General features: G+C 39.3%; 1 protein-coding gene across 2 annotated transcripts; it reads left to right on the top strand.

The window, feature by feature from the left end:
- Positions 1 to 367: 367 nt before the first annotated feature.
- On the top strand, positions 368 to 25,177 carry spire1b (spire-type actin nucleation factor 1b). 2 transcript variants are annotated; one of them, XM_053488334.1, is made up of 17 exons: positions 368 to 794; positions 6,923 to 6,954; positions 11,088 to 11,321; positions 13,063 to 13,188; positions 15,281 to 15,355; positions 17,233 to 17,397; positions 17,807 to 17,893; positions 18,028 to 18,157; positions 19,350 to 19,391; positions 19,851 to 19,999; positions 20,145 to 20,238; positions 20,326 to 20,468; positions 21,815 to 21,952; positions 22,173 to 22,243; positions 22,327 to 22,354; positions 23,102 to 23,238; positions 23,851 to 25,177. In XM_053488334.1, exons 1-17 carry the CDS (start codon positions 512 to 514, stop codon positions 24,113 to 24,115), a joined length of 2,199 nt encoding a protein of 732 aa, XP_053344309.1. In that variant the 5' UTR covers positions 368 to 511; the 3' UTR covers positions 24,116 to 25,177. The 2 variants fall into 2 exon arrangements, with proteins under 2 accessions (XP_053344309.1, XP_053344310.1); XM_053488335.1 differs by lacking the exon at positions 19,350 to 19,391.
- Positions 25,178 to 26,262: the final 1,085 nt, after the last annotated feature.

The following is a 26,262-nucleotide window of genomic DNA, read 5'->3' as shown; positions in this document are numbered from 1 at the left end:
TCCTAGGATAGGCTCCAGGCCCCGGCGACTCTGTATACAGAGAAAAGCTGTAGAGACGATAAGTGTGTGAGAGAAAGTGATGATTGTCCCAGCCATCTACTGTACCTCCATGTAGCCATATATACATTAAATTGTAATAATTAGCAATTAATAGAATTTTAATAAGTCTTTATTTCCCATTTGGGCATTAATAAGGAGAAGGGCAAGTGGGCAAGTCAGGTACATTTATTCTGATTAAAAAGTGAGGTGAAAAAATATATACACCCAAGGCAAACGCCATAAAATGATACGCATGCGCACTAAGGCTCGGGCGGCGTCGTAAACCGTGAAGAGCTGCACGCATGCGCAGTGGCAGTGCAAATCGCGTTCAGGTATCAGCAGGGATCTGCGTGCTTCTCCAGCAGCTGTGTTTTTTTTTCGTTCTTTCTTTCTCGTTCTCACACACACTCTGGATGGATGGATGGATGGATGGATGGATGGATAAGTAAAACACGGATACAATGAGAGGAGGATGTGTGAGAGGAGAGCGGACGCCACCTCGGATCAGCTGATGGAAGCCGGATCTGCTGTGGCTCACGCCATGGAGAAGGAGGATGCGGATGGAGAGGGAGATGATCTCTCGCTGGAGGAGATCTTAACGCTGTACGACCAACCGATCAATGAGGAGCAGGCATGGGCGGTGTGTTATCAGTGCTGTCGGGATTTATCTGCCACGGGGCAGCCCAGGGTTGTCAAAGGACCAGGAGATGTCAGGATCCATAAAGACGGCACTATCAGCTTGCAAAGAGCTCCAGGTACAGACCATCATCATCATCATCATTATTATAAAACTAGTAGTTTTATATCTAATCAGACTCATAATTTGTGTTATATGAGTCTTATCAATATGTCAGATATCTAAAGTGCAGTGCTAACGATTGTTTACATTTTTAATTATGCATTCGAATAAAAGACTTGAACTTGACACCTAATAAATAACCTGAGACCATTAAAAAAATCCCCAGCTTTGCAGGAAAAACCATCAATCTGGCAATTTATATTGACCTGTTAAAGCTGCTTATTCGGCGCGCGCAGATGTGACGCAAGAGGCTTGTTGTTGTTAACAGCTGAATATTTTTATACCGCAGCGCTGCCGAGTTCTCGAATCTGATTGGTCAGAAGGTGTTCTCTGTAACAGCAGCCCACGTGTTTATACAGTATTAATGAGCTCAGGATCAATGTATCTACTGTACTCTATAGACACCGTATCAGCCATAACATTATGACCAACATTGAGTAGGTGCCCCCACCATAACAGAGATGCACTGTGTGTGTGTTCTTGCACCCTTTTCACACAACCTGCATTAACCTTTTCATCAATTTATTCGACACTACTGTAGTTCTTCTATTGGAGTGGACTGCACCGGCCAGGTCAGAGCAACTCCAAAACTGTAGCTCTTGTGGGATGTTACCAGGCTGCAGCGGTCAGGACGTACCAAAAGTGATCCAAGGAAGGAAAACTAGTGAACTGGCAACAGGGTTATGGGTGGCCTGGGCTCACTGATACACATGGGGTTTAAAGGCTACAGGCCCGTGTATTCCGAGCCAATGAAAGAGCTGAAATGGAGTTAAAGGTTAATGCTGGTTCCAAAAAAAAAAAACTTGTCAGAACACAAAGGGTATTACTGATGGCAAAGCGGGCATAATGTTATGGCTGATCAGTGTGTATATATAAATAAACTTAAGTTTACCTAACAATGATGCCATTTCAGGACTTCGTCATGTAACATGGATTGACCATGGCTGCCTCTGATTGACCATGAAAAACTATAAATGATCACGGACAGACCTGTATCTCAACCATATATTCCATCAGTCATTCTTGAGAACTGGGACAAAACATGTCCTGCACATGATTTTGTGTTTTTCTGTAAAATTCAGAAATAATCCATATTATGATTAATTTTATAAGCGGAATCAACCCAGCTCTCAATAAGAAAATATTTTTCCAATTCTACTTAAAATGAACTAAAAAAAGTCCTAGTCCAGAGTTCACATTTTCAAATAGATTAAAAAGACAAAGATTAAATAAATAGAAAATAGATTAAAAACTTGATTAAAATATATGGAAATAATCATTTATTGTGTGCTAAGTAAAATAAATACATCTTAATTAATTAATGCCTGTTAAAAATGAATTCATGATTTTTATAGGCCTATATTTTTTTCATAACTGTTATTTTTAATTTGACATTTAAAAAAAATAAATAAATGAAGTCAGGCAATCTTGTTGTCAAGCGAAACTCCAAGGATGTCTTTATGACTCCCTGTTTATTCTATAACCTGTTCAGCTGCTTAGATGCTTGTAAGTTTATTCTGCTGTGGTCACAACCGTAACATGTCAACACCGTAAGTCTTAAACGATGTTACCGATGATGATCCCACGTGTAGATCCAGACGCCTGCATGCTTCCATTACTTATGAAAGAAGTGTGTGGTCAACTCGCTGCCACTCCTCAGGCTGCCCTGATGTTTTGACAGCCCTTACTTCATCTTCAGGGGTGACGTTAGTTTGGAATTCTTACCAGTACTATATAGCCAAAAAGATGAGGAGAATAAACAGGTGGTGGACTGTGCTGTAACTCTTGTACGGTTCTCTTTTTATTTCTTTTTTTTTTTTTTCACTTTAGAATATTAGAAATGTTAACTTCCTGGTTCTGGGGTTAAACCTTAAATAGTGTTAAATGGAAAGCTAGAGCGCTAGTTGGCGGCATGGTGGTTTAGCGGTTAGCACAGTGGCCTTGCACCTCTAGGTCCTGGGTTTGATTCCCAAGTCAGGTCGCATGCATGAAGTTTGCATGTTCTGCAAGTCTGCTTGGTGGGTTTCCTCCAGCAGTCCAAAGGCATGCAGATGCTAATTGGTGTTTCCAAATTGCCCATAATGTGTGAATGCGCCTTTGAATGTTGTCCGGAGGTTCTAACAAGGTTGTACAAATGGGAATAAATAAAAAAAGTCACCATTGGCCTGCATGGTCCCGAGCTGGATCGCAGAGAATCCTAGATGGATGGATGGATGAAGTGCACTATTTAGGGTGTACAAGCCTTTGTTCCACACACCATGTAGTGCCCTTAATCAGGAGTTAGGCAGTGAAACGGGATTCAGCCTTGTGTTAGAAGCTGGTTTATTCGTAAATAAAAGCGTGCTGACGGTTCAGAGATGATTTGGAAGCAGTTATTAAGGTGTTGTTTAAGATGACATAACCCACTCTCGTCCAATCAGATTGCTCGGTCAGAACTAACTGTGTATAATTTGATTTAATTTCATAGAACATCTGAGAGACAAGTTAGTTCCAGGTCTCATATACCTTTTAGCTGCGATAAACAGTAACCCTCACTAGTCTCTCTCTTTTAATAAATGTATAGGGAACAAGTGTGCTACCACCCATTTCACCCAGTTCGCTATTATATTATAAATGTTATAAGGAGTCCCTCGCTTTTCTCCCTAAAGTGAAGCTATAAGGCTCAGGTTAATTATCTTTTTCAGTGCTAAGCGTTATGTTTCCTGCCAGAATGTCGTAAATGAAACGTTTGAGTTTTTCTATTCGCAAGTAAAGACCTATCTTGACTTTGTCAAATACCTTTCTAGACATTTAGATTTATTAGTCTGTGCCGAAGAAGTTTTCTAACTAAATCTAGTTTGTTATTAAATTTATGATCTTATATAAGAATATATTGAAATAGCTACAGTTGATTAGACTCCCATTATATTCCATGTGTCAATCATACACCTACAGGCAATTTGGACCCCACACACACACACACACACAACATTTTGAACCAAAATGGTGTACCATGTTTTATGCCCTAAGCATATCCCAGGTGTTGGCTTCAGACCCCCTTCCATGACCAAATACAGCATTAATGGTATGTATGATCCTAATGGATGAATTCCTTTTATAATAACATTTTTGTACTTATTTTGAAATAACTGACCTTGGATTCATCGCATTCCGATTCACTTCCATACAGGTGTATGCAAAAAAAAACAGAAGGAAAAATAATCATCATATCAATTGACTTAGGTGTGTATTTACATTAGGTCTTATGACTTGGGTGAGTCTTGGCTAATGTCTGAAGCAACATTACCCACCTGTGACTCATTATAGGATGTGTGTGTGTGTGTGTGTGTGTGTGTGTGTATGGGTGTGTCAGAGGATTGTAAACAATCAAGCATGGGTTTCCTCATTCCCCAGGAGTATGTATGTATGGCTGCTCATAACAGGGTATAATGAGATTCCAGATGTCCTCAAAATTCAGCAACCAGAAACGTGTATGTGGGCTGTAAAGCCCGATACTGACTCGAACTTTGTACTTCTTCTTATCACTTGTATAAGGTGTTTTTATGTATTTAAACAAATCGTAACATGGCTCGCTTTCCCTTCTGTCATCAGGAAACTGATTCCACCCTCAGATAACTCGGGACAGTGAAGTATTGTCCTGCTTTAATGTCCCAGATTCAGCTCTACCACTAATTGATTAGAAATTAAAGCGGCCGTATGTAACTTTTTCACTAATTGAAAATTTTCCTTCAGCAGAACATCCTGTTTACTTTTATAATTTCTTGTAGTTAAAATAGCAGTTTGCCAACACTTTTTGGTTTATCAACCTTAAATTTTAATCGGTTGAGGAGACTGAGACATTCGGTAATAATAAAAAAAAAACATACTTATAAATAAATATTTGTATGTATATATATGATTTAAAAATAAATATGTACTTCTGTTTCCATAAATGTTCCTTTAACCTTACCTGTGTTTTTAATAAATGTAAGATTTTTAAATACAGTTTTTTAAAATGAGAAAAAAGACATATATGGGTGACCTTAACACTGGGAGTAAAGAAAAATTTTAATGATTTTTTTAGGACATTTTAAATTTTTCCAAGTCTTTCTTGTCCTATAAAGTATATAAGAATTTACACTCAGTATATATATATATATATATATATATATATATATATATATATATACAGTGGTGTGAAAAACTATTTGCCCCCTTCCTGATTTCTTATTCTTTTGCATGTTTGTCACACTTAAATGTTTCTGCTCATCAAACACATTTAACTATTAGTCAAAGATAACATAATTGAACACAAAATGCAGTTTTTAAATGAAGGTTTACGTTATTAAGGGAGAAAAAAAACTCCAAATCTACATGGCCCTGTGTGAAAAAGTGATTGCCCCCCTTGTTAAAAAATAACTTAACTGTGGTTTATCACACCTGAGTTCAATTTCTGTAGTCACCCCCAGGCCTGATTACTGCCACACCTGTTTCAATCAAGAAATCACTTAAATAGGAGCTACCTGACACAGAGAAGTAGACCAAAAGCACCTCAAAAGCTAGACATCATGCCAAGATCCAAAGAAATTCAGGAACAAATGAGAACAAAAGTAATTGAGATCTATCAGGCTGGTAAAGGTTATAAAGCCATTTCCAAAGCTTTGGGACTCCAGTGAACCACAGTAAGAGCCATTATCCACAAATGGCAAAAACATGGAACAGTGGTAAACCTTCCCAGGAGTGGCCGGCCGACCAAAATTACCCCAAGAGTGCAGAGACAACTCATCCGAGAGGCCACAAAAGACCCCAGGACAACAACTAAAGAACTGCAGGCCTCACTTGCCTCAATTAAGGTCAGTGTTCACGACTCCACCATAAGAAAGAGACTGGGCAAAAACGGCCTGCATGGCAGATTTCCAAGGCGCAAACCACTTTTAAGCAAAAAGAACATTAAGGCTCGTCTCAATTTTGCTAAAAAACATCTCAATGATTGCCAAGACTTTTGGGAAAATACCTTGTGGACCGACGAGACAAAAGTTTAACTTTTTGGAAGGTGCGTGTCCCGTTACATCTGGCGTAAAAGTAACACAGCATTTCAGAAAAAGAACACCATACCAACAGTAAAATATGGTGGTGGTAGTGTGATGGTCTGGGGTTGTTTTGCTGCTTCAGGACCTGGAAGGCTTGCTGTGATAGATGGAACCATGAATTCTACTGTCTACCAAAAAATCCTGAAGGAGAATGTCCGGCCATCTGTTCGTCAACTCAAGCTGAAGCGATCTTGGGTGCTGCAGCAGGACAATGACCCAAAACACACCAGCAAATCCACCTCTGAATGGTTAAAGAAAAACAAAATGAAGACTTTGGAGTGGCCTAGTCAAAGTCCTGACCTGAATCTTATTGAGATGTTGTGGCATGACCTTAAAAAGGCGATTCATGCTAGAAAACCCTCAAATAAAGCTGAATTACAACAATTCTGCAAAGATGAGTGGGCCGAAATTCCTCCAGAGCGCTGTAAAAGACTCGTTGCAAGTTATCGCAAACGCTTGATTGCAGTTATTGCTGCTAAGGGTGGCCCAACCAGTTATTAGGTTCAGGGGGCAATTACTTTTTCACACAGGGCCATGTAGGTTTGGATTTTTTTTCTCCCTAAATAATAAAAACCATCATTTAAAAACTGCATTGTGTTTACTTGTGTTACCTTTGACTAATAGTTAAATGTGTTTGATGATCAGAAACATTTTGTGTGACAAACATGCAAAAGAATAAGAAATCAGGAAGGGGGCAAATAGTTTTTCACACCACTGTATATATATATATATATATATATAAATATATTATTATTAAATAAATTTTATTATAGTATAGAATTATTAAGTATATTTATAAAGAAATATACTATTACCATGTTATTAAATTTCTTTTTGATTGTTTCTAATCAACATGCATCACATGGGATGCATTTGCAAAACACTGTTTAATAAAAAAAATGTAACCTGCCTTTATTGTATTAAGAGTAGTACAGTAGCTAGATGTACAATTTGCGTTCTAATGCTATGCTCCTCGTGTGAGCCCTGACATTCCTTCTTTTATTTCTCCCTGCAGGGAAAGAGCACTCGGCGTCCGCTGCGGTTACGGTGAGTGAAGCTGTCCGCTCCTCTCTGTGTTTTTACGATTCGGGAGGCTGATTGTCTAGACCGGCGGGATGAAGGTTGCCTTTTAGGAGCAGCCTTGTTTTTTTTCCTTCGTAGAAGTCTGGGAGTATCATCAGATTTTATACTGAATCAGACAGTTTCGGAAGTGGAGTCCGATTAATATCTGTGCCAAAACTGTGATTAATGTACAGTTCAATTCATTGATTCGTGTCATCAAGGGAGCTGGGCGAAGGGCCTGCAAATCTGTCACGTTATATTTTAGTATCGATTTATACTAACAAATGCATTTGTGATTAAAAAATTGAAAGGACAATCCAGCGTTTCAGACATGTAGCAGGCATTCCTATCACGGCTTCAGCGTACTGAGTAAAAACGTTCTACCTTGATGGTATCCAAGCAAAAATGAACCTCTGGGGTAATTAATGCATTAGTCTTGCGGAGATTGGATAGGGAAATAAAGGGATTTTTTTTTTTTTTCTCGTATTCTGCAAAATCAACAGTCCCGGTTTGATTTGAACACCCCTCGTATTTAAAGAGATAGCTAATACAATCATTTCAGTTTGTGTCACAGCTTTACACATTATAGTTAAAGCTAATAATGAAACCATTCACAATTCATGAAAGATTTCATTCTAACCCTCAGCAGGTGATTGTCAGAGGAAATATCGTGCTGCGCTTTGGAAAGTCTCCAACTGGTGCCATTTACAGATCAGAGATATCTGCTCTTATCACCCAGCATAAATCTTATCATTTGCATTTCAAGTGGCCTTGGCCTTTAACCCACAGTCAGGTTATCTGTGATGACAGACACCGAAGAGCAAAAGTGCTTCATTGTGAGAAAATGTGGTCTTAATGTGTATTGATTAGTTGAGCAGCCGCACACACTACACAGCTGCTCCGCTCTCTGAGTGTTTCATGTATTAGTAATGTATTATCTATAGGATCTGTCCTGATCAGGTGGGAACGCGTTAGGGAGGGAAAGAGTCAGTTTATAAGCTAGCTAAAAATCAGAACGTTCCCCAGGATCAGACATTTTAAACTATTTCAGTAATCTCTGTGCGATATTAAATTGTTAAGTAAGAAATAACACACTAAAGACCATGCGATACCATCTCAAAAATTTTTAATGTACTTTTCTTATAACCAGGTTAACTTTTTATTTTACAAATCGGAAAAAAACATATATTTGTCTTCCAACACTTTCCTTATAAGGTTAAAATGATAAATTATAATTATAATAATCCTTATAAATAAAAATATATATATTTATTATTTAATCCAGTCTTGGATTATATGAGCTGTTCCTACAGTTCGGTGGCCTAGAAGTGCAATACAAAATATCAAATCCGAAAACAATATAACAAATCTGAATAACAAAACCAAAAAAAAAAGAATAGCAAATCAGAAAACACAACAACAATTCAGACAAACATAGGTAAAGTTTGCTATTGGAAGAGTTAGACTTTTCCTTTCTGAATTGTTGTGTTTTCTGATTTGGTATTTTGTTTTCAATACTGTTATTTTATTTTTGTATTTGTTATTTTGTTTTGCTTTTGGTATTATTTTGTTTTTGTATTTGTTTTTTGTTTTTTGTTTTTTGTTTTCGGTTTTGTCATTTTGTTTTTGAATTTGTTATTACGTTTTTTAATGTTTGGTTATTTTGTTTTCAGTGTTGTTTTTTTTATTTATTTATTAAGTTTTTGGTATTATTTTGTTTTTGTATTTGTTTTTTGTTTTCAGTTTTTGTATTAGTTTTTTTTGTTTTCGGCTTTGTCAAATATTTTTTTTTTTCATTTATTACGTTTAAAAAAAATATATAAAAATTTGTTTTGCACTTCTTGGCCCTGTACTATAGACACTAAAATGCATTAATACAAAAACCTAACGTTTGTGTTACAGCTGGGACTAGCGTCTAAGCTCTGTGGTTTTACACAAAACCAACATGCACTTAAAGGCCTGCAGACAAATCCATCAAATCCGTGATTTAAACTGAAGTAGTCGAAGAGCCTAAGTGTGGAAACCAACCAATAGGAATGCATCTTAATAATAATAATAATAATAACAATAATAATAATAAGCAAACAGTCCAACTCTTAGTTTACCATTTAAACACGGCTCGTTTAATAGAGAACCCTACACCACACTCTCATTAGCACATGATGCGTTTCTCCTAGCTGTCAAAGCCTTACTCTCTCTCTCTCTCTCTCCAGTCCTGTTCCCTCTCCAGTGGAAAGAATGACCTAGTTTCCCTCATCGCCTACAAGACTCTGAAGTTGATATGAGAATTAAACGACTCAAACATCATAACCAGTTAAATAAATCTCTAATTCATAATTAAAATGCCATCATGTTAATTACCCAGGGGTTAGAATGAGTCCAAGCCCTGTAACAAACCGTACAGTAAGACACACACCGGTCTTTGTGGAAAGTGTCGGTTAAAAGTGCATTTTTATTTTAAGACGCTGAATCCCCACGCTGTATTCTGTCTTCTGGCAGTTCTCACCATGGAGTCCTGTTGAGTCATGCACATCACACATCACACACACACACACATCACACACACATCACACACACACTAGCTCAAACATGGCTGATTCAGCTCTCCATTTAATTACAAAACCCCTCACAGCTCAAGTGTGTGCAGCTTCTGACGCTAAGAAGCGTTCACATTTATTCACACGTCGGCCATATTGCTTCTGAAATCAGTCCAAGGTTCGGTGTTAAAGATGAAAAAAATCCCATGTGTGTAAAAGACCAAAAGACCAGCTGTTGATTAAATGATTGGTTGATTGGATAGTAGATTTTTTATTTATTTATTTTTTTTCAAAAAAAATTTTTAAAGAAAAAATTATGTCTAAAATTTGGTCATTCTAAATGAATTATTTAATTTACTCATTAAAAAAGTATTTCAGGAAATCATGAGAGAAATCATGAAAGGGTTTATTAAAGTGGATCACTTAAGGGAATAATTAAAAAAACAAAACAATTAATGGAACCATTAAAGGGAATCATTAGAAAGAATCATTTAAGTGAAAGATTTTAATATAATTATTAAGTGACTCATTTAAGTGAAACGTTAATGGGAATCATTAAGGAGAATCATTAAAGCAAATGGTTTAAGGGAATAATTAAAGGAGATATATAGGGAAATCAATAAGGGAATCCTTTAAGGCATTTGTTTAAGGGAGATGTTTAGATGGATCCTTTAAGGGAATTTTTTTCTTTTTTAATAAATCGAGGGATTGTTTAAGGAAATCGTTTAGGGAAATCGATTAAGGGAATCATTAAAACACAATGTTTTTTTTTTTTAAAAATTGTCTTACAGAAGGTAAAAATGTATAAAGTTGCCATGTTTTTATTATATTTATTACGTTTTTTTGTGTATTTTTTTATCTTGTTGTACTCCCTACAGAATGAGAAGGCATTCTTATTCATCTCACAATTTTTTTTTTTACATTTTTTTTTTATCTTTCATGATTGTCTATCAGCAAACAGATTTGGCGTCTCTAGCAGCGGAGCTGATCTCAGACCGGAGTGGTTATTATCATGCCCATGTCATTTCAGGCTACGGTTGATTGCTTGGCATTACAAGGGCCGTTTTTATTAAATGCATGCATTCACACAGCCTGTGTCTCTTCACTTGGCTGGTGTACATCATCCTTGACCTTCCTGGCTTCTAAGAGGGAAGGTATCATATGGACAAAGCATCTATTATGACTGAAGCTGTTGATGTGGTTCTAACATGTAATTGAGTGAGGCTGATGCCTCCCATCTTTCCCTCTCCCTCACACACACATTTCTCTAGATCACGGTTGCCATGGAGTGGATGTTGGCTTGTCTGGAACCAGACGCTGGTCTTAAAAAAAAAAAAAAAAAAAAGAATTTGTGTAATTCTCATGAAGATAACTAGTAGTAGCTATGTGCATGTACAGTATATGTAGGTAGTGAGACACGAATTGAATAAGGCATAAATCAGTGTGAAAAACGTAGCTACGTCCTTTCAAGCTTTATTGTTTTAAATGCCTTTATAGACAAATGCCTTTATAGACATAAAGTAGTGTGCCCGTGAGAAATGTAACACGTGTGTGTGTGTGTGTGTGTGTGTGTGTGTGTAGAATGTAATCGAGTCTCTGGGCATCATGATCTACAAAGCTTTGGATTATGGCCTGAAGGAGCATGAGGAGAGAGAACTCAGCCCACCGCTCGAGCAGCTCATCGACCTCATGACCAACACGGCCGAGCTGAACCCCGACCCCTGCCCTGACGAGGGCTACGAAGCTACCGAGGACGAGGAGGAAGAAGAGCTCAGCCAGAGCAGTGGGATTCGCCGCTACCGGGACGTTCTTAAGGTACTGGGGTGTGTCACGTTTTTGTGACACAAAGTGATTTTCCACTTTGAAGGTCACAAGCGGGACATTTTCAACACAAGGGACTTGGAATGGAATTTGAAAATTGTTGTGTTTTTTTTAATTATGTTCAAATCTAATTATGAGGATTTTCATTAGTGGCTTGAAAAAGATATGGATACCAGAATCTTTAAAGACAATAGTGTTTAGATATTTATAAAATTTCATCAAATTCCATGATTTGCCATTCAAGATTAAGCACCTTATTTCCGATGATGCATCCAATTGTCTGTCCAGCAAATAAAGCTGATGTGTGATTTAAAAAAAATCAAATAAAATTTAACCTCAAACAACATTTTCCGATTTTTCTAGCTTCATTTCCACGAAACCGCTGAGTCTGTCAAGTGTACTATCCGGTCCTATAGGGCTACCGCAGGTCCCTGGAAGAATCAGTGTGAATGTGTGTAAGCAGTAAGCGAACTGCATGGTTCCCTGCTGCTGCAGTGCTGTTTTGCTGATAGAGTGAGAAAAGCACAAACTGGCCGTTGAGCAGCCAAGATCAAGCAGAGTGTGACTCACAAACACCGTCTGTCCATTTCTGTCAAACGTGCCAATTCAACGCCAACTCAAAGCTTAGTCCTGAGCAGTGTTGGGTGTAACGCGTTACAAAGTAACGCATTAGAGTACTAGTAACTAGTAATCCAAGTCCGCCATTTAAGTAATTAGTTATTTAGTTATTTTTTCAAAAATGTAATCCATTTATTCGGACAATTTATGTAATCCGTGACCCAGACAGCAGTCATTCCAAAGCCGTTAGTGTGTGTGTGAAAGTCGTCCCACAAGCCCCGCCCCCAAAAACCCGCCCGCCTCTAATATTCCTGCTGTCTATTCCTATCTTACCTATGTGGTTTGACTATGCGAGGACCGATGCACGGAAAGATGGAAACGTTATCACAGCGCCAAAAACTTGCGGTGAATCATGATGAACCGTACTTATGGCCACCGCGCGAAACCGCGTAGGTGAGATAGGGGTATTAAGGCCACTGCGCGAAACCTAGTACTCTACCTAGTACTCTAACTAGTTACTTTTATCAGAAAGTAATGCTGTAATGTAACTGATTACTTTTTAATGATGGTAATTTTGTAATGTAATTAGTTACTTTAAAAAGTAACGTACCCCAACACTGGTCCTGAACTTCCAGGCTCCTAGAATGGCCTTTTTCTCCTAGAATGTCCTGGCTTTGAAACGATGCAACGGACCGTTGATGCAGGCAAATCATTTTGATATAATTCGTAAATTGCAGGCATTGTGTTATATATTTGAAAAGTGGAAGAAAATGCTTGGGAATGCTTGATAAGGTCTCGGCTGTTGTGCGGTTTGATTCAATCCTGATTGGCTAGAAAAGTGCTCATCTTCAAAGGGGCATTCGGGGCAGTTCAGTTGAAGCTACAGACAGTGACACAGCATGATTTGGGAGAAAAAAAATGAAACGAAAAATAAAATCAAACAGTCAGAATGCATGATCTGGTGTGTATTTCATCTGGAAAATTAAGGCTTATGCAAAGTTGTTTTGGTCGTAATACTTAATAATCTAAATAAAATACAGTATAAATGTTACTTAAACTACAGTAGATTGAGAATTTACTCAGTGAAGCAGAAGATTAATTATGATTTGATTCCAACTTTAAAAATTTTATTTGAATTGGTTTAAAGTTATGATTTTTGCTGAATGTTGTTCCATAGCTGTGCACGATGCACCTCCCGAGCCCGGCCGATGCACCTGATCACTACCGGGCCGTGTGTCGAGCGCTCTATGCTGAAACCATGGAACTGCGGACGTTTCTGGAGAAAATCAGGAGTGCCAAAGAGGTATGGAAAAATGTCTGCACTGTGAAGTCTATTAATCAGTGTGTCTTTATACAGGCAGAAAGAATTGTGGGTAAAAACTATCAAAACTATTAAACTCTATTACTATAATTTGAACAATTCCTATATAGATAAAAAAATGAATAATCTGATGGTAACAATGGTGCGCATTTTCAGTATCAAACTAAAATAATGCTAATTAACCTGCAATGGGATGTTACGCCAGCACACCGGAGTGTTGCGGTCGGGCGCTGCTTTTCTTAGATACTGTATAACTTAAAAGATGTGCAACAGACATCACACAAAGGAGAAAGTGAATCATTAAGACGTACACATCCAGTCCATCGACAGAAATGAATCATCCTTACATCAACAGTTTTAGCTTTCACACAGCAGCATTTAAAGGGTTTTTTTTGAGTTAAAGTTCATCAATATGCATTAGCTTTCAGTTAACTGTAATTAAAAGGTTCTGTGTGTGTTTCCAGCTAAATAATATATATATATATACTGTAGGTAAGCTTTAAGATGTGTGTTACACCAGCAATGCGGTCCTAGGCTTAAAAGTCTGGAGTTGTTTGTGTAAGATGAGATGTTCCTCTCGTCCCGCATGTTTTGTCTCTTAAAGGCAGTTCTGTCTGTTCCCACAGGGGTTTAATGTTACAGGCTTTTGGTTTGCGCTTAAAGAATAGGCCCACTATTAAAGAGCTGCTCGAAATTCTTCCTTTATTAAGGAAGGTACAGGAGGCTCTACACGGAGCCACCAAAACTCTATTCGGATACACTATTCATCGATTAAAACACATACAGAAGCATTAACATCTTCATTTGCAAAAAAACACTGTATTTTGAACGAGGTGTGTTTATCTCCTTTTGTGACGATACAGGGTGTGATTATTAAACTGAATGTAGGGAAGATGCATTTAAAGCAAGTGTCAATTTAAATCAGTTTTTAGGTTGATACAGTGTAACAGAATGCGATTCAACATTGTAGTTGAACATGTTTTAACTACAATGTTGAATCGCACACATAGGCCACGCCTCCCTTACTGGTACTGACACACACAGAGGCTACGCCTCCTTCACTCGTAATGACACACATAGGCCACGCCTCCTTTATTACATTTTTGAAAATATTACTAAATAACTGAGTACTTAAATAGCAGACCTAACGCGTTAGATTACTGGCAAAAAAGTAATCCAAGTACTTTGGAAGGCCACGCCTCCTTCACTGGCACTGACCTGCAGAGAGGCCACGCCTCCTTCACTGGCACTGACACGCACAGAGGCCACGCCTCCTTCACTGGCACTGACACACACAGAGGCCACGCCTCCTTCACTGGCACTGACACGCACAGAGGCCACGCCTCCTTCACTGATACTGACACGCACAGAGGCCACGCCTCCTTCACTGATACTGACACGCACAGAGGCCACGCCTCCTTCACTGATACTGACACGCACAGAGGCCACGCCTCCTTCACTGATACTGACACGCACAGAGGCCACGCCTCCTTCACTGGCACTGACACGCACAGAGGCCACGCCTCCTTCACTGATACTGACACGCACAGAGGCCACGCCTCCTTCACTGATACTGACACGCACAGAGGCCACGCCTCCTTCACTGATACTGACACGCACAGAGGCCACGCCTCCTTCACTGGCACTGACACGCACAGAAGCCACGCCTCCTTCACTGATACTGACACGCACAGAGGCCACGCCTCCTTCACTGATACTGACACGCACAGAGGCCACGCCTCCTTCACTGATACTGACACGCACAGAGGCCACGCCTCCTTCACTGACACTGACAGACTTAAACAGGTACTTTTGTGTTCGCATGCCATTCCGTTTTCACTGACTCTTATCAAGGCAGTATCGCTTTTTCTGGGACTGACCAACCCAAAGTTCACACTGCCTTCACTGACACTAATATACTGTACATACAGTATAGACCATACCCTCTTAACTGGAACTGACACATACAGGCCACTCCTTCTTCATTTGGACTGGTAAACATAAATATTTAAGGTCTCCGTTGGTGACGGTGCTCAATAGGGTAAAATGTATTCTTTTGCCTGTGATTGGTCAGAACCTGCGGAAGATGGAAAGCAGCACGACTGTCGATTCAGCCAGAGACCTGAATGAGCTCCAGAACGCAGACTGGGTGAGGGATTCATCTTGAAATCTTTTAAAAACCAGATCCCAGTATTTCCTTCAGCAGTAAATCTTAAATAGCATGTGACTGGCTACATAGTGCACTACGGAACATAATGTTACATATTATTAAGCACGGAAGGTTTAAAATTGACCATTAGATAAAAAAAAATATATATACAGTGGTGTGAAAAACTATTTGCCCCCTTCCTGATTTCTTATTCTTTTGCATGTTTGTCACACTTAAATGTTTCTGATCATCAAACACATTTAACTATTAGTCAAAGATAACACAAGTAAACACAAAATGCAGTTTTTAAATGATGGTTTTTATTATTTAGGGAGAAAAAAAATCCAAACTTACATGGCCCTGTGTGAAAAAGTAATTGCCCCCTGAACCTAATAACTGATTGGGCCACCCTTAGCAGCAATAACTGCAATCAAGTGTTTGCGATAACTTGCAACGAGTCTTTTACAGCGCTCTGGAGGAATTTTGGCCCACTCATCTTTGCAGAATTGTTGTAATTCAGCTTTATTTGAGAGTTTTCTAGCATGAACCGCCTTTTTAAGGTCATGCCACAACATCTCAATAGGATTCAGGTCAGGACTTTGACTAGGCCACTCCAAAGTCTTCATTTTGTTTTTCTTCAACCATTCAGAGGTGGATTTGCTGGTGTGTTTTTGGTCATTGTCCTGCTGCAGCACCCAAGATCGCTTCAGCTTGAGTTGACGAACAGATGGCCGGACATTCTCCTTCAGGATTTTTTGGTAGACAGTAGAATTCATGGTTCCATCTATCACAGCAAGCCTTCCAGGTCCTGAAGCAGCAAAACAACCCCAGACCATCACACTACCACCCCCATATTTTACTGTTGGTATGGTGTTCTTTTTCTGAAATGCTGTGTTACTTTTACGCCAGATGTAACGGGACACGCACTTTCCAAAAAGTTCAACTTTTGTCTCGTCGGTCCACAAGGTATTTTCCCAAAAGTCTTGGCAATCATTGAGATTTTTTTTAGCAAAATTGAGACGAGCCTTAATGTTCTTTTTGCTTAAAAGTGGTTTGCCTTGGAAATCTGCCATGCAGGCCGTTTTTGCCCAGTCTCTTTCTTATGTTGGAGTCCTGAACACTGACCTTAATTGAGGCAAGTGAGGCCTGCAGTTCTTTAGATGTTGTCCTGGGGTCTTTTGTGGCCTCTCGGATGAGTTGTCTCTGCGCTCTTGGGGTAATTTTGGTCGGCCGGCCACTCCTGGGAAGGTTCACCACTGTTCCATGTTTTTGCCATTTGTGGATGATGGCTCTCACTGTGGTTCGCTGGAGTCCCAAGGCTTTGAAAATGGCTTTATAACCTTTACCAGCCTGATAGATCTCAATTACTTTTGTTCTCATTTTTTTCTGAATTTCTTTGGATCTTGGCATAATGTCTAGCTTTTGAGGTGCTTTTGGTCTACTTCTCTGTGACAGGTAGCTCCTATTTAAGTGATTTCTTGATTGAAACAGGTGTGGCAGTAATCAGGCCTGGGGGTGACTACAGAAATTGAACTTTTAACTGTGATAAACCACAGTTAAGTTATTTTTTAACAAGGGGGGGCAATTACTTTTTCACACAGGGCCATGTAGATTTTGAGTTTTTTTTCTTCCTTAATAACATAATCTTCATTTAAAAACTGCATTTTGTGTTCAATTATGTTATCTTTGACTAATAGTTAACGGTTTTTGATGAGCAGAAATATTTAAGTGTGACAAACATGCAAAAGAATAAGAAATCAGGAAGGGGGCAAATAGTTTTTCACACCACTGTATATAATTTATTATAAGTTATGTTTGTCTGCAGTCTGTGGTGTTTAAAAGAATGTGTGTGTGTGTGTATTTCTCGTGTTTTGCAGGCACGGTTCTGGGTGCAGGTGATGAGGGACTTGAGGACCGGCGTGAAGCTGAAGAAAGTGCAGGAACGGCAGTATAACCCTCTGCCCACTGAGTTTCAGCTCACACCCTACGAGATGCTCATGGACGACATCCGCGCCAAACGCTACACACTGCGCAAAGTCATGGTGAATACACACAAACTCATCCACACAGATGGAATAACCCTCCTAATGAAATAGAAGAGGAGAATTAATAACCAGTAAATGAGCCCTAAAGATGAGGGTAAACTAAGCAAGCACAGCTGATCCATTCGTGTAGATTTAATATTGGCTAGTATTTAGTGTGTGAATACCCTGAGGGAAAGAATCTAATATACTGCAAACTGAAATCACTGTGTATTGAATATAGTTTGAGTAGCGGTTTGGTCTCTTATGTGGTCTTACGGATAATAAGTAAGCATTCTCCCAGTGTCTGCATGTGAGCCGGTATTTTGAAATTCTACCCCAGAACATGAAACTAAATACCTTTCTATTGTACACACTCAGCGGTACATAAGGTCAAGTAGCTATAACACCCCGTGTGCATGTCCCTCAGGTGAACGGAGACATCCCTCCTCGGTTAAAGAAGAGTGCACATGAGGTCATCCTGGAGTTCATCCGATCTAGACCTCCCCTCAATCCCGTGAGTGCCATCAGACGTCCATCAAGCCCTGTTGAAGACCTGAATAGAATTTTCTGGTGATGTTTAGCTTGCACTGTATTGCATGTGTGTAACCTACGAAGCTATAGCTAGCTACAGCATGTTTGTGTTTGCAGGTGGCAGCACGTAAGCTGAAGCCTCAGGTGGAACGTCCTCCGAGCCTCCATGAAAGGATCCTGGAGGAGATCAAATCGGAGAGGAAGCTCCGGCCAGTGTCACCTGACCAGATTCGGAGGAGCAGATTCGGTAAGGACGCAATCACGTGCTGTACATATTAAGTGAGGGCCCATATACTGTACTTTTAGGAATGAATGACAGGCATTTAATAGGAGTAAATACATTTTAATCATTTATATCCAGCATAAAAACACCAAACTTCTATGATGCTTTGATACTACACTTCCTAATAGAATATACTGTAGTGTTCGTGTTAGTGTAATGCATCCAGAGCTTTGGATAACACACACACACATAGATGATGTACATATATTACTCTTATGATGTTAATATACTGTATATCCTTTTAAAGCCCATTTAAATTGACAATTGATCCAGAAATTGTTGATTTAAAGATGTTCATGAGACTCATGTAGCTCACTATTCATTGCTATGCTGCATTAAACTCAGTCTGCTCCGGTCACTTTCACTGGGCCTCATTTAACAATCTTTTCATGAAGTTATGCTGTACGTCAGCCAAATCAACCAAAACCTTCTCCTCCAGATTAACATGACTTTCAGACTTTGTACTTGCTTGCGTAGGCCGATCATAAAGCACAAAACAAGTTGCGACACAGTTCATTTACATTCTGTGACGCCCACAAAACTCCTTATAAGGTCAAGGGCACAGACGGTTGAGAGCACAAATTGAACAGTCAGGGTAAAGTCTGAAATATAGAAATGCAAGGTATTTTAATTCACTTATATACCAATAAAAATAATATACTTCTAATAAAAGGCGAGCACCGGGTCCTCTACAAGTCCAGAGGCAATTTGTGTGTCTTTGGACTGTAGGAGGAAACCGAAATACTCGGGAGAACATACAAACAGACCGTGGCAGGAATCGAACCCCGACCCTGGAGGTGCAAGGTGACAGTGCTTACCACTAAGCTACTGTCTGTATACAATTATATTTATTAATTTGTATTATTCTGTAACGGTTTATACACACAATTAACAAGTAAATATTCAGCTTGGTAAATGAGGCCTAAGGTGTCCAGCCATTACGCAGGTGAAACTTTAGATTGATGGTTGTATGACCTACTGATTAAAGTTATCCCATAAAGGCAACTTCCTGATTTTTATTATCTTACTTTGCTTTTTTTTTTTTTATTAATCATATTTTCACCAGATTTGGATTCAGTAAACACATTTCTCCACTGTTTCTAATACATCAGGAAAATCTGCCTGCTTTAACCCGCTGCCTGTTTTGTCCTTGCAGTAATTCGGCCACTTAGCATGTCTCAGAGTTTTGACTCCTCAGGTAAAGCTGTGCGATCTGCCTCCGCCCTGTGTCTTCAGTGTGATTCGGTTCTTTGATATTCTTGCTTTTGTCTGTGATGCTTCAGTCAAACGTGCACCACTCATGTCATATCATTTCATGCTTTTCGTGTCATCAGCACGTGCTCAATAATGGTGAATACACCCTACCTCAGATTGGTAATCTATGATCCAATCTGGCAACCTTGTGAATGTATTTGATCATTTGTGGCACAAATTTTAAAATGAGTTTTAAAACGGTCCACTGTCATGGTCATCTAAGCACATTGTACGACTCGCATTTTGTGCATATATATATGTGTGTGTGTGCGACACCAGCTTGAGGTGTGTACTGTACTTGTAGACTTATGTTTTCTTCCACCTTTTTTAACACACCCACTCACTCATGCACATATACACCCCTAGGGTTTATTGTGTGAAAACAGTGTGTCATTTTATCCAGATGTCTCCGCCCCTGACGGAGCGAGGAAGGCATGCAGCTCGCTCTCGTTAGCGGACGGCTCGGCGCTCCAGCAAAGCAGCACAAGCGGCTTCCAGAGGAAGAGACTCCACGCGCCCACTCTCGCCGAAATGGGCAGCTCGGACTCAGACGTGAGTGAAAGAATGCTCTGTTTTTGTGAAATAAGACCCAGCCAGGACTCAGGAATCACTACGGCTAAGATATGGGATTATTATAATTTTTTTATGTCATATAGGTTACCACATCTATTAACTGGTGTTATGATCCATTCTGCAGGATGAAACGTTTGGTCATAGGTCAGCCAGCACCTCCAGCATTTCCACACCGATGGTTGAGGATACATCACCGGAGTCTGTGATTGGAAAGAAGAGTGAGTGTGAGATCGACACTGAAAATCAAAGATACTACATTAAAAGGTTTATTATTATTATTAATGTAAAGTGTATATTGTCTTTAGCCCCGCCCATGTTCCTGCCCATCTCTTCCACACCGCAGCCAGAGAGGAAGCAGCCAGCACAGAGGAGACACTCGATAGAGAAAGAAACCCCCACAAACGTCCGGCAGTTCGCCCCTCCGTGCAGACAAAGCTCCAGATCCTTAGTGGGTGCATAAGGAACTCTTGCATGCTCAATTTGAATTATTTTTAAACACTAAATGCGATTGCTCAGAAGGCAATCATGCACTTTAAATAAACATCTAAAGTGCAACCACTGGAGCCAATGTTTTTTTAGGACTTAACTTTTTGTTGAGCAACTTCTGAGTAACTGGGTATGTACAGGGATTGTATATTTATTTTATTTATGTAGATTTGTAGATTTAATTTATTTTATTTTATGAATTTAGAGAAAAAATGTACAAAATTCATTTGATATTTCACTTTTACACATTTACGAGGTTACGAATTTCCACAGATACGAACAGACCGTGATTCTACTTCCGGTTCAATCACAGAAGAAGCTTGCATGTATTTTACAAAACATAGACACTACAGTGCCCCAAATACCAATATTTACAATTACATGCAATATTTTCAGTGTAAGTGAATGAAATGTCTAACATACGGTGTGTGCATATGGGGGTGTGGGAGAAATGACTCTGCCCCACCGGTTTCAATCCAGGAGCATGATGATAGAAAATGGCTGTCTAGATAATAAAAAATTCTAATGAGACAGAGTTCACAGTCCAATACAGAGGAAAACAGCTCTGAGACAAAATAGATTCCCCTCCAGGATTCCCCTTGCGATGCCACACGATGGCAGCATGGGGAAAGGTGACAGATTTAGTCAAGTGGATTGGTATGCTTTACATTATATATTTGTGTCAAAGGCATACAGTATAAGACTCACTTTTTTGGACTTAAGAACAAATCAAATTTATGAAAGTGCTTCTGGAACGGAACTTGTTCGTAAGTCAGGGAATGCCCTTAACAAACAAGACTAAAACAAATAAGACTAGACATTCAGTTGTAGAACAACAAAAATGGCACACTATGAAAGGAGGAAGACTTGGTGTGTCTGTGGTCGTGGGAAAGCTGCAGTGGCTGATCTGCATTATTGGAAAATGTAATTAATCAGACATTTCACTTAGGGGGCACTCTTTCAGCATTTAGTCATCAGTTGTTTTCAGTTTATGTGCGCTTTATCTATTATGGAGTTTGGTGCGTCGCTAAATGTAACGCAGCTGTGATGTGAATGCGCATTTGTTACAAAATTTACAGCCTATTTACATCTGTTAGTATACACTGATGAGTATGAAGAATCTCAGTGAGATTATCCACTGGTGTGCATATATTCATGGTTCCTGTATTAAAGTATAAGAGCAGTAAGTTCTAGCTGAAGAAGCAGGAGTTGTCCCAAACTTTGCTCCAATTGGCTGAATGTGAACTTTGACCCCTCTGTGATGAAGTAAGCTGTGTGTGCTAAACTGGTCACCGTGTGGGTGTTCAGGAGGAGTTCTGCTTCCCGGTTGAATGTTTGGCCCTCACGGTGGAGGAGGTGATGCACATCCGGCAGGTCCTGGTCAAAGCTGAGCTGGAGAAGTTCCAGCAGTACAAAGAAATCTACCACGCGTTAAAGAAAGGAAAGGTAGGGAAGGAGCACTGCTTACATAACACGATATGTAACAGATGAGCCTTAAACACAATAACTAACAGTGAGTTCAAAAAACATAAACAAAATGATGTGGTCATGTATGAAGAACAGGGCAGATGGCTCTTTTCTTCGTTTGTGACAAATTATGAGTAGCAGTTTAAAAAGGTAATGTTATGTTTCTTGTGGGTTTTTTTCCCCTTTCTTTTTTTCCCAGCTCTGCTTTTGTTGCCGAACAAAACGTTTCTCCTTCTTCACCTGGTCTTATACCTGCCAGTTCTGCAAAAGGTAAAAAAGAAATCAGTAATTCTAAAATACTATGTAAAGTATCTATCTTAGACACTGAGACATATATTTTTTTTCTCTTGCAGACCTGTTTGTTCGCAGTGCTGTAAGAAGGTAATTCCCAACTTCTGTTCCAGATCTACTTTAAAGGTCCTATATTTTACTGTTTTTTAAGTTAACTCTTGTTTCAGATCTACTTTAAAGTATGTCTGTTACCGCTCCAGCTGAAATACCCTTGATTAAAAAAAAATCCATACCTTAAATTCCTTAAATTTGTTTCACTCCTTCTCCAAACGTGCCATTTCAGCATCTATTTAAGAAAGCTACTGATGAGACACATCCCCTCGGAGAACAGCTGAGCCGGGTAGTTTTTCTCGTATGAGGTCATATTGGGGGCAAACCTATGTGGCCTTTTTAGGCCCTCGCTATTATAAGAAAATAGAAAAAATACAAAAAACATGCAATAAATAAAAAATAAATTAAGAAAATGTCACATATCCTACAGTGGTCCCTCAGCATATGAATTTAATCCGTTCTGGAGGCGAGTTCTTAAGGCAAAATTTTGTATTGCAAAACGCATTTTCCCCTAGAAAATAATGTAAATTCAGATAATTCGTTCCAGCCACCGAAGAGGAACAAATGTTCCCCACCGGGATGTTTGTATGCCAAGGTACCACTTTATTTTCTACAAGTTCCATTATAATTTTAATGTTCTAAAGTCCAAGCATATATGCCTGCTTGGTATCCTCAAGCATTTTATTTTCTATCTTTGAAGGATTTTCAATTAAAGACAAGTGAGTTCTCATTACTGGTTCTAGACTATATTTTGACAGACTTTTGTGTTTCCTGACATGCATACAGATGCGCTTGCCCTCTAAGCCATACAGCAGCTTACCCATCTACTCTCTGGGACCATCCGCTTCCACTCTGTCCCGGGAGAAATCGGAGAAGACGAGCACAAGCCAGCGCAGGCCTAGCCTTCAGCGCACCATGAGCAGGTAGCATACTTTTCAGCCTTTACAGTCATCTTAGAGGGCGGTTTCTCTCCAAGAACCAGATGTTAGAGCATGACTATCTCTTATAATGTAGTTAGATTTGCAATGGAAACTTGTTTACAGGTAGTCCCTGACTTACAAACTTTCGGTTAAATCATGGAAGAAGCTCACGTGTATTGTATAAAAATAGACACTGCAGTGCACCAGATACCAAGATTTACAATTATATAAAATATTTTCCTATACAATAAAATCTGTCCGGAAGCACGATGATAGAAAATAGCTGACCTGTAAAGCCGTCTTGATGGTGAATAATCCTCGAAAAATCCTCAGCAAAACAGTCCAAGAGTTTATAGTCCAATAGTGTGGAAAACAGCTCTGAGACAAAATGGCTTTCGACAAAATAGCACCAAAATGGTTCTATCACGGACTACCTTACAGTATTGCAATACAAATCAAATTGGTCATCGTGATAATGTTGTATTGAGTGATCCCTGGTGATTCTTCTCATTCCTAATAAGAACAGCTATCTAGCACTCTGGTACAACATTTACAAAAAAAAAATTCAAGTTCTTTTCATTATTCTTCTTTCCCTTCATCCTTCATACCTCTCAGACTGTCCAAGTCATCACGTCAGTCCTCAGCATCATCCTCTCGCGAGGACACCGAGCTCCCCAAGGAGCTGACTGAAGACTGGAGCACCATGGAGGTGTGCGTGGACTGCAAGAGGTTCATCTCAGACATCATCTCGTCCAGCAAGCACAGCCTTTCCCTGGCCACCAAACGCAGCCGAATGAAGCGCAAGACACACTCGTTCATCGCATCGTCAGCCACAGGATCGGAGTACCGGCCCTCTGAGAGAACCATTCATGAGATCTAAAACTGCATTCACAGGAAAAAAAAAATGGACTAGACCCGAAGTACTTGCTAATTTGGAGTAACTGTTTGTCCTGGAGTTTGCTTGGTGGCCATACAGTCTTTTTAAACACTTAGGACTTCCTTGTCCGAGAGATTTGTTCAGGTGCGCATACAAATAGGCATGTGTCGATAATCAGTTAAATAATATCTCTACATCCCTGTGAGCTCCTGAGATAAAAGGCAACACATTTAGAAAAGCAACATCAGGACAGCTGTCTTACAAAGATCTTACAAAGAGAGAAGAAAGCCAATAGTACCATAATGTTCCCTGGATGGGTTAAAATAGTGGACAGAACTGTCACTTTGACTCAGGAATACATTACACAAATGTTAATTAATATTTTGACCATAGACTACTTTCTACTGTAATCACACACACAAAAAAAAAATTTGTTTAAATTTCTGGCCCCAATGTTTACTCAAAGTACTCATCCTGATCATGAGGCCCCAAATGAAAGGGTGCCAATACTGTACCATTCTTAAGAATGTAGAAACAATGGCGCCAAAGCGTCGTCAAGTTCACACTACAATAGACTTATCGCTTAATGAGGCGGTTGTTATCCGTTCGGCGTAGAAAATTATGAGAGAATAAAATTGTATGAATGATTTAGTCAGCTGCTTTTTTTGTTTTTTTAATTTTTATTTGTTTTTGGTGTTTAACACTGCTGCTAAGCAACTGGGAAACATGGATGCTATGAAGAATGGAGGCTGAGGTGAAGGATTTAGCTTACTAGCTAGCAAGTAACCTGCAAGTCTTTCATTGTAGAGAATGTAAACAGGGAGAGAATGCAAAAACCTGATAAAGTTGTCAGGAATATCAACATTTACCTCAGATGTGTTGGTCAGTTACTAAAGATATGCTCCATGCGGCTAAAAGTAAGGTCTAAATACAGTTAGCGACAACTGCTAGCTGAGCTTCCCTAAGCGTTCTGCCATTTTGAAAAAGGGATGAAGCTAAGAGAAAAGTGCTTTGTTTTAATTTTAACAATGATAAAATTAATAAAAAGTAGAATTGTGAAGCATTTTTTTTTGTTTGTTTTGTTTTGTTTTTTGACTGGATCCTTTTTCATGGCCATGGTATAAAACTGATTATGGACACATGTCATACTGGTCATATCTCATGATGTGTGTAATGTACAACAGGCTGGACTGAAACAGTCTCCATTTTGTCTTGTAAATATGTTTATTTACTGCAGGTGTACAGACCGTCGATCGAGCTGTATTTATTTTTATATAAATCGAGTGACCTGATGTTGTTTCGCCAGCTGATGTGAGATGTTGTAATGAGACCTTGTTGCCAGTACCAGTCCAAATCCTCTTTATTAATCTAATCTTAGTTAAATAGTGATGAGATTTTTTTTTTTTTTCACACCAATGTCCATAATTTGATGTGACGTGTCATGGTAGCCATGTCGGTTTTCTCCACTATCCATCAGCCTTTCCTTTTTTCTTTTCAGTGGTGCATGATGGGTAATGTCTACACCCCTTTACATTTCAGCATACTCTATGTAGTACATCATATTGTTTATATTTTTCCATGTTACCATTGTCAATATTAGTATTAATTAAAATAATTGATTGCTTTTTCTTTTGTATAAAATAATTGATTGCTTTTTTCTTTTGTGATCTTGTAATAATTGTTGATTCTCAAAAATATGCCACTTCAATATACATATTTCCCATTTTATTTACTCAATCATCATCTATACTGCTTTAATCCTGGACGGGGAGCCAATCCATTGCAGGGCCCACACGTACAAACACACACTTACACGCTCATTCACACACTACGGGCAATTTGGAAACGCCAGTTAACCTAATCTGCATGTCTCTGGACTGTTGGAGGAAACCGGAGTACCCAGAGGAAACCCACTAAGCATGGGGAGAACATGCAAACTTCTTGCACACAGACTCGAGGCGGGAATCGAACCAGACCCTGGAGGTGCAGGGCGATAGTCCTAACCACTATGACACTATACAGCACCTCTTTATTTAATGATTATCTAATATCTGCACAAATTGTCTCAAACAAAAGACACGAAAACTGGAGTCTCAGGTTCGAGCAACAGTGGGTCTCTAGACTAGGTGAGGGGTCCCTTAATAAGCACA

The sequence above is a fragment of the Clarias gariepinus genome, chromosome 26 (genome assembly GCF_024256425.1).
Source record: "Clarias gariepinus isolate MV-2021 ecotype Netherlands chromosome 26, CGAR_prim_01v2, whole genome shotgun sequence".
NCBI lineage: Eukaryota > Metazoa > Chordata > Actinopteri > Siluriformes > Clariidae > Clarias > Clarias gariepinus.
This window is presented reverse-complemented; position numbering and strand designations above follow the sequence as displayed.